This window comes from Nelumbo nucifera, chromosome 5 (genome assembly GCF_055504915.1).
Source record: "Nelumbo nucifera cultivar China Antique chromosome 5, China Antique-T2T, whole genome shotgun sequence".
NCBI lineage: Eukaryota > Viridiplantae > Streptophyta > Magnoliopsida > Proteales > Nelumbonaceae > Nelumbo > Nelumbo nucifera.
Genome location: NC_142653.1, coordinates 29592468 through 29602405, shown reverse-complemented (window position 1 = coordinate 29602405; position 9938 = coordinate 29592468). Strand labels below are relative to the sequence as shown.

General features: G+C 34.1%; 1 protein-coding gene across 1 annotated transcript; it reads left to right on the top strand.

The window, feature by feature from the left end:
* Positions 1 to 693: 693 nt before the first annotated feature.
* On the top strand, positions 694 to 5689 carry LOC104600089 (putative low-specificity L-threonine aldolase 2). Its single transcript, XM_088887260.1, has 7 exons — positions 694 to 1026; positions 1244 to 1371; positions 1447 to 1512; positions 4148 to 4206; positions 4285 to 4418; positions 4775 to 4833; positions 5265 to 5689. Exons 5-7 carry the CDS (start codon positions 4319 to 4321, stop codon positions 5361 to 5363), a joined length of 258 nt encoding a protein of 85 aa, XP_088743386.1. The 5' UTR covers positions 694 to 1026; positions 1244 to 1371; positions 1447 to 1512; positions 4148 to 4206; positions 4285 to 4318; the 3' UTR covers positions 5364 to 5689.
* Positions 5690 to 9938: the final 4249 nt, after the last annotated feature.

The window sequence follows — 9938 nt, the reverse complement described above, 5'->3', positions numbered from 1 at the left end:
CATCATCACAGCTCAGTTTGGAAAGAGTATAAATACAAATATATACAATACAAATTTGCATTGTACACATATACTTGTATTTGCACTTACATGCATATTTGTGTTTATATTCTTTCTAAATTGAGCCTAATTCTCGGTTTGGAAAGAGTATAAATAGAATTATACAAAATAACAAAAATACAAGGTTTTGCACTCTACATACATTTTTGTATTTATACTCTTTTCAAATTGAGTCTAAATGTTTATGTCCAATTAATGAACTTGATATACAAATTTCTCAGAATAATTAATATCCATTTGGATTGGATAAAATATCTCATCTGAGTGGGATAGTGTTGATCCAAACATTTAGCCTATGTTTGGTTGCAATGTAAATAAATGTGCACTGATGCAAAATTATGGCAGTGCAGATGATTTAAGTGTAAACTCTGACTGATATTTGTTTCAAATTTTATGTACAAATGAAGTAAATTGAGACACGAACAATACAAGAAAAACGTTCTAAAGACCGCTACTATATTGAGAAATAAGGCGGCGGCCCTTTTAAGACAGCCAAATAAACCGAATTTGGGATTTGGCGCGGCGGTTTTTTCGAATTGGCACGACGGTTAAAGCTTTAAACCGGATTTGAACCGATTTAAATTGATTAACAAGCTGGTGGAATATATAATGAGAGAGAGAGAGAAAGGGAAAACACTGGAAAGCCAAAAAATACTCCTAAACCTCCCTCGTTTCGACAATACAACAGGAACTTTGACGGAAAACACTTCCTTTCTCGCAAAACATGACGAAGACATAAGGTTGGCAGAGATTGGGAGATCTCCAAGAGAAGAAGACATAATAGAGATTGAGACGGGAACACCAACATTGTGTGACTCTGAAAAGCTTGAGAAGAAGGCATACCACAGATTTGTAGATCTCCACGAAGATAATAACCCTTTGATTATTTTAGGGATCGATAGTGGGTTAGGGTTTTTCTCCCAATCAAACAAAGGGTGAAATATAGCTTTGGATAGGAGGTCGAAGGTAAAAGGGATTCTAAATAGGAGGCCGAAGGGTTATGGATGTAGATGCTACTTTATATTTATTTATTTTTTCATTCTTTTAAATGGAGATTAGAAAATATGTGCGAAAAACCTTTTGATATCCTATTTTTTTTCTTTTTTTTTCAATCTTTTTCATTCTCTATTTTTTTCTTCCTTTTCCATAAGAAATTGATTAGGGCATACTTTGATTATTTCAGAAGATGTTTCTCGTTTGGACGATGGTGATGAAACCAAGCTTCGGATTTTAGGGAACACTACTGCTATTGGTGATGAAAGTAGCAATGGTACTTTCTTCAGGGTTGTTCTGTTAGTTCGTTGAAGAAAGGTAATCATTTATCTTATAACTTTTGATGAGATGTTTACAGCATTTATTCATTGTTTCTTTGCTTTCTTATTCCAGTATGATGAAGCAAGGGAGTTTGTAGAGAGAGCTAGAAAGTGTTTGGCAACAAAGCTCGCTGCACTGGTGAGCAAATTGATCCTCGCTATATTTACTTTCTTCAACATTTTGAAAATCCCTCCTAATTGCACTTTTCAGTCATTTAGTTTATTAGAATAGAAGCTTCCTTGCAATTTTTTTTTTTTCTGGTCAATGCAAATCTATTTTATATTTTACCATTCACTATCTCCAAGGCACCTTTATCTAATGGGTAAAAATTGAGTAGAAAATGTGCGCTACTCAACTATTATTATCACATCTCACCCAATTGCACGATAAAGTTTAGGAAAAACTTATATTGAAACTCAACACTTTTAGTTTGTATAGTGCATTACTGTACAGCTCCCCACATTAGTAGTATGACTAAAGGTTTGCAGGAACATCCTACATATGATTATACTATAGTTAATTTAATTCTTCTATTTAATGGAAGTGAAAAGTTGGTTGGTCAACTGCTTTCGTGTTCTTCTCCAAATTTCTTTTCTTTTCTTTTTTTCTTTCTTTCTTTTAATTGTTTTGCATTTTATTTTGGCCAATAATGTGAGAGGGTTTATTGGCTCATTAAAAGGGTTATGATGCAACTTTTAGACATTTTCATAAATGAATATGGTATATTCTCATACAACACAAAATTTATCTTGGGAACCGAAAATTACTTTGTCTTTTAGCAAATAAGTTTTCAAGGAGGTTGTGGGCTCCTTACTGGTTGAAGCTGAGGTTGAAAATTTTATTATTTAATTATTTTAATGACTAGATGGCAGGGTAATAAAATTTTCAGTTCAGCAAATTCAGCTGTTATCAAATGGCACCTTAGGTGTTTATGGTGGTTTTGTAGCTCTTGAGTTAATGGGGCTCTAAATTCTTTCCATACCTGTATTTTTATATAGAAATTTGAGTGGTTAATTTTATTCATTTAGCCCAAATCTTGGATTTAGAAGCCCAATTGTTTGTTTGTTTGTTTGTTTTTTTTTTGTTAATTTTATGAGTATCTCTTAATCTCCTATGATCCTTTCATGTTGGGGGTCCATCTCTCAATCCACCTTAATGATTGTTGAGCTATTTGGAAATTGATTTTGTCCCCCATAAACATCCAACAATTAGTTATTACTCTAATTATTTTATTCTACTTTTAATTCAGCAGAGGTGGTTAAAGTGATCATATGTCAGCGTGTTTATATATGATGAGGTTGTTTGAATTATGTGACTTTTTGTCTGGGCTCAAAAGAATAATAAACCTAAACAGATATCACAAATGTTTTCTTTAAGACAGAATCTCTTGGATGAAGGGGTTTAATGCATGATTCAACCTCTCACCTCTACACTTGGAATGGCTGAGATATCAGAAAGCCCATTAACTTCATTCACATAGCCTGAGATCATAAAGATCCAGTAACCCAAAATGCCAATCTGTCTAAATTGTTGAGCATGCAGTGACTGAGCACCAGTGGTCTCATCAGATGGGCATGACCATCCAAGTGGAGCTCCATTGATAAGATGGTAGACAAATAGATAATGAGATGACAATGTGTGTACGGGTCAAAGCTCTGTGCCCTTTCTCTCATGAAAGGGGCACATTTGAGCTACCCTTTTACCTAGCTAGAGTTCTATGCCCGCACAAAGCTGAGCTAGGGAAAACCTAACTGATTTATGGAGTGGACAAATACCAAAGCCACCCAAGCTGATTACTAGTTCAATTGGAAGTTGGGGGACTGAGGATAAGTCAATCCAATTTTGGTGGAAGCAAAGAAAAGGTCTGGGCATGGGACCCTTCAATGTGGTTTAGAAATTGATTCATCCATGAGGGTTGCTGGTTGAATGCAATTGGACCATGAATCTGTACACTACATATTGATCATTTGATGCAACTCAAAGCCACAAATCCTCATTTAAAAGTTTAAGCCTGTCTTGAACTCTGTAAGTCCATTATTTCCACATCAGCTTGTTCTCTTTTGGTTCTCAACCCCTTGAGAATTTTGTGGCTTTTTATTTTAAAAAATAAAGAAAATCTGAAAGGGTTACTTAATAAGGTGTGATTCAATTCAGATCTCCTACCCATAGGATACTACAGCTGTATGTTGGGAACATCTCCTCGTGAATATTAGCATATAGATATGTGTGGTGTTATCAATGTGCAGCTATAGTAATGTGTGGGTAGGTGTGGATAGTACCCTTGTGGGTAGGAAATCCCAAGTGGGTATGATTGATCTGGACTGCCACAATTTTCAATGTTTGAATATCCAACCGTTTCACTAATTGGTTCAGCCTCATCTACTTTCTCTTTAATTTTACTCACTTATTTAGTTGGTTTCATTAGAAGATGCTTGGCAGACTCAAGAGTGCATTTGCCTCTAAAGCAAAAAGATTTTTTTCCTTCACATTTGCACTTGTGTAGAAAATAGTTCTTTGCCATCTATCGATTGAGAATCTGTCCAATTGGAGCATCTCTTGTTGTAATATCATTAGGAAATGAAATTCATGTATTGTCGCATGCATTGATTTTCTTTCTTTTTTCCCCTTTATTATAGTCTTTCCTCATGTCGCTAGCACAAAGCTAAAAGAAAGGTTATGTTGGTTCTTTTGTTTAATGGTTCATTTTCCCCCACTATATTATAAAATGACTTGATTTCTGCATCTTTATCTCTTGATTGAACATGTATACCAGGTCTGTCTGTCTAAAGGTTTGGGTGCACCAATTGATGTCCAAAGAGCTTTGTTTCTAAGGTATTGGTGAACTACTTGCAATAACAGTAGTGCCTTTCCTTTGTAGAAATGGATACTCATGCTACATCTCCTTTTCAGGCTAAGAGGCTCAGGGAAAACCCTTGGTGGTGGAATGAGGCAAATAGACATCCTGTGTGCTGCTGCATATGTTGCATTGCATGAGAATGTTGGTAAACTTGAGGGTGATCACAAGAAAGCAAAAAGTTTAGCAGGTATTTTCTATTTTAACATGAGAATGTTAGTAAACTTGGTTGCATTTTCTAGTTTTATGGAGACGGGTTCTCAATTGTGTATAATGTGATTTAAAACCTCAGCACCAAGGTTATTCAAATGTCTTATATGTCTGTGTCAAACTTCTACTCATTCAGAGACAAGTTAATGTATTGATCTAGACAAATCCCAGTTGTCCATATGTTTGTTTCCATAATCCATATGTTATTTAATATAAATCTGTTTAATTCCACGTATCTGATTATCTGAGTTCTTTCTATACTGTATAATGACATAAAAGGCATTATACAAATAGATTTGATGTATGAAATAAACAGTGCAACATTATTTTCTGCAGAAGGACTGAATCAAATCAAGGAACTAAGAGTGGATGTATCTTCAGTAGAAACAAATATTGTGAGTATCACTAGTGCAACATTGGTCTTGCTTTTCAATTCTACTTATGGTTGCTATGCTGGCAACAGAATGAATTTTCATTCAATATCAAAGAAACCATGTTGTCCAAGAATGGTCAGCAAGGGCATTACAAGACAGCTACAACATAGCTGTTTTAGTCCTCAATTTTTACCCTGACCAAACAATTAGAAACTGAAATAAGAAAATGAACAAGAAGTACAAAATTAAGAATAACAAATGGGTTCATGAACTTTATAAACAAAGTTATGATTTTGAAAACAATTATGAGCATACCAAATAAATGCTTATGGAGTGGACAAATACCAAAGCCATGCATCCAAGCTGATTACTAGATTTCAAGTGCTTATAAATATTTTGATTTTTAATTAAGTCAGTTTTATAGAACATTAGATAATTCTTTTTGTTTACAGGCTGTCAATGTTAATCACCACAAAGTTGGGGAAGCAGATGAACCAGCAATGTACAAGATCAATGATGACTTGGTAACTGCCACCCACCTGATCCTCTAAATGAAAAGGGGAAAAGAAAAGGCAAAATCTCTAGGCAGCATGTTGTTGCTTTTGTTTACTGCTTTAATCTGGTTGAATGAATACTCCATTGAGATCTACGAGTGGTCTGGAACTAGCTGGGAACCATTGTTGCTGATGATGTCCAAGTGCAGTTCTACATGATGAGCCCCCATGTGATGAAAACGTTATAGCTGGGAACCATTGTTGGAAGTTGGATCTATTTTTTAATTCCTTGTACTTTTAAACATCAATTGGATATTGTATTTAAACAATTTGTTTTGGATATTATAATAATAAATAATTCAATTAATAGATTTTTGTTTTAATTGCATTTTTTATTTATTTATTTTTATGTATCAAAGTATCAATTGTCATGAGATTTGCATTAAACAGGTATTAAATTGAGATTTGTCATGGAATTAAGCTAATATTAAAAATTAAAAAAAAATCAAAGCTGGCGGTCATCCAACTGTCGGCTTAGCCATAAGTGAGTTGTAAGGCGGCGATCAAATAGAAACTAAGCTGGCGGTTTAGACCGCCACCTTAAAAGGAAGGTAGAATTTTGATTGACCTAAGCCGGCGGTCAAAATCGCCACCTTTGTTAATGCTAAGCCGGCGGTCAAAACCGCCACCTTTATTAATGCTAAGCTGGCGGTTCTGACGTAGAGTTAATTGAACCGTTTTGAACCGGCCTTCAAGGGTGGCGATCTTTTTTGTTTAACCCGGCGGTCTTGACCTAAGCCGACAGAAGTTTAGGGGCGGACTGAAGACCGTCGCCCTAGATCAAAGTTGGCGGTCTTAAGACTTAAGCCGGCGGCTTAGACCAATTTTCATATAGTGGGAACAGAATAAAGTAAAACACAAAACAAAATTTACATTTTTTTCATTTACACTTTCATGCATTTGTACTAGTACAAATAAAATTGCACTATAACCAAACACAGTCTATGACTCGATTTAAAAGAAATATAAATACATACAAAATATAAGATTTTACAGTCGTACATAGACTCTAAACCGAGCCCTATGAATTACGGGTAAAGAGCTAGGTTGATGTCATGATGGAACGAAATGATAGAACTAGCGTAACTGGAAGTCTGCAACAAGATTAAATCAGGCAAAGAGTTATTAACTTGGCAACATTAGTTCATCATTTTTTAATTGAATATTATTTCTATCAAGAACAATGTTGTTGTACTTGTCATGGTTTTCAAAACCGGACTGGACCAGAAAAATCAGGAACTGGTCAGGTGACTAGTTTCGTTTTAACCAAAATCGGGATTTCTTAAAAAACGGTTGATTTTGGTAGGCAAACCGCTGACCTGGACAGTTAACCATTCGAACCGTTCAAACAGTTTTGACCGCTTTTTATTTTTTTTTATTTTTTTATTCTTTTTGTCAAAATGAGCCAATCGTTCAATTCAAACAATCGGACCATTCGACCTGATAACCAGACCCATACCAGTTCAATCTCTGGATCGCTTTTAAAAACCATGGTACTTGCACAGAGTTATTAACACTATTCACCTTTGTTTGATATCGGGCTTCCGTGTTGTGTATTACATGGAGGTAGATGTGAATATTTCTTCCTACTTAAAAATTAAAACCAGGAATACTGGTCCTTGTTCAATCAGCTGGCCGGTCCCCTTGACATGATTCAATTAATCTTGATGTTGATATTAATGAAGTTTATCAATTGGGTTTCATAATATATCTCTCTTTTTTAAGTTCTAATTAATTAATTTGCACCTAGGGATGAGCATATATTGGTTCATTTTGATTTTATGGCAGAACCTGTAATCTATCCAGTAGGGGTCAGTTTCAGGTTTTTAAAACCAGAATTTATTTTGTAAAAGTCAGTTTCAAGGTCGGTTTTAGGGTCTATTCATGAAACCTGTTCTTTCATATGTAAATTATTATAATATATTAATATATGGTTTAAAATTTATCGTTATAATTTAAGTTTTGTAAACATTACCTTTTACATTATTTATTATATATACACATCCAAATATTAAAATGAAAATAGATTATCAATCACTAGAGCAACTCAATTGTCAAGTGAGACTATAGCTTTTATAACTATGAGTGCTTGGGTTCAAATTTTCACATTTTTTAAAAATATTGTGGGGTTTATTTCAAGACAAGTTCGGTTCCAAGGCCGATTCCACCAAGGCCACTAAGGCTGGTTTAGGTAGGATAAACCCTAGACCTTGGAACCACTCTGGATGGGAATCAGTTCCAAAAATTTGGAACTAGACCCTACCCAATAAGAAACTAGGTAAAACCTATCCATTTGCTCACCTCTGTTTTCACCCAACATAGAGAATGTAAATGGCTCTTACTCAAATGTCGTAAATGATATATTGTATATTAATGAAATAATTTAAAAAATAGGAGGAGCTTTCATGTAGATAAAGGTATCAATGGACCAGTTTTGGATTAGACTGTCTAGTCCAAAATCAATTTAGATGGATTGGATGGACCAACAAGACATTGAATTGGACCCAGTCCAAAATATTTATTAGATTGGATTGGACTAGGTCTATCTGTAATAAATTTATATTAGATTGAGCTGAATTAAGTCAATATCTGGTCTATTAATATAAGATAAGAATATAGGTATCAATAGACAAAATTTAGGTTAAAGTCAATTTAAATTAAAATAAATTTGAACAGATTTGATGGTCTAAACATTGAATTGGACCGATGCAAAATGATTATTGGATTCGATTGTACCTGATCCATTTGTAATGGACTTGGACGTACAATTGACACCTGTACACGTAGACAATGCTCTTATTGTAGGATAAAAACTGAATTGATTCAAGTATTGGATCCTTTCCAAGTGATCCACGTTAAGATAAAAGCAGCATTGCCATTCGACACGTTAGAGGATTGAGGAACGACAAAAGGTGACGAGGATGATGAATTCCGCACTCAACGTGAAACAACTTCGTTATTTAGGGCATGGCATTTTGTGCCGATTAGTCTTTTCAACTTCAACCATGCATACATCTGATGACAAAATGAAACAAGAGATAGTTGCTAAATGGTGGTCTTGCTTGTTAATTGGCTTACAGCTTATTGTTACCGAGATGGGTTTTAAATTTGGTGCCCATAGTCCACCCACTCCCCCCAAAGCAATCATGTCTTCATTCCAAGCCCAGATACTTAGTTGTGCACTTGGGAGCTAGTGGGGTGGATCTGAAAGCATGAAATTAAGCATATATCCACAAAGATGTTACAACAGAAAAGACCATGAAAGCCACTAGAAATATCATCGTTCAAGCCTTATCCCAATTATATTAATTGGAGTTATCTACATAAATTATGTTCCTGTTCAATTCCAATAAAAATATGCGATTGACAAATATATTAGGATATTTAAACATTTGAGTTAAATTTTGATGAAAACTCACCTGATTAATGATGTTGATTTATTAGTGATCACTTACTTTAATGATTGATGTTGGTTGATTAGTCGCAAGTTTTTCTGGTATCATGTGTTTTCGCTCAACTTGAATTTGATTGGGATGGTAGAATTTTTATAATTGATATTTCTTGATATCTAAGGTCAAGTGATTTTTGACTCTGAATCAAAATAAAATACCAAAGATACATTCACCTATGAGAGGGAGGAAGGCGACGCAACATTATATAAATGCAACTGGAAATGGAATTCAGAGTGCTTCTTCCAACCACATAAAGTGACAATTGATAGTGCCATTGTAGTCGTTGTTATTGTGCTGAGAGTAATTAGAAGGGTTCTGGAGGTCCCAGTTTGGTTGTGAGAATTTGAATTTCGCGATTGACCCACGTTTGCTGCAACAAAAGTGATATCTATAGGAAGATCTTAGTTGTTTTAGAGTGGATTCCATGATTTAAGAGCTAATTTTGTGCATTTTTTATCACAGACAAGGCGTTGAAGGCTTAGTTTAGAAGGAGTACAAATACAAATATATAGAGAGGGTATAAAACCTTGTATTTTGTATGTATTTGTACTGTATATATTTGTATTTGTATTTTTTCCAAGCTGAGCAGAAGTAATTGTAGTGATGAACCAATCTAAAGTCCTCGCAGTATTGTCAATATATGATGAGCTATGTATATTTCCTTGTAAAAAGTAGCTAAATTGTCAGCAATCTTAGGGAGTGTTCTACAACATGAATTGTTTCTCTTGTTTTCGGTTCCAAAAAACAAATCAAAATATCTTGTGTTTTTAAAACAGAAAATTGTTTCTTAAAACAAAAATACAAGAAACATGTTCTTGGTTGTGTACATTTTTTTTTGTTTTCAAAACTGAAACAAATAAACATATTCTTGAATCTAGTTTCAAAAAATTGATTTCATAGGATTATTCAACATCATGTTCTACAAATCATATATCTATACTATAATTTTTTTTTTTTTATCTTAAAACTAATATTTTGTTGATTTCAAAACATATATTGCTTTTTCAAAACAAAACCAACTTGTTTTTCACTTTGAAAATGAAAACAGAGTTATGTTTTTGTTTTTCTTTTCTGATGTGATGATACCAAAAATATTCATATTGTAGAACGCCTCCTTAAT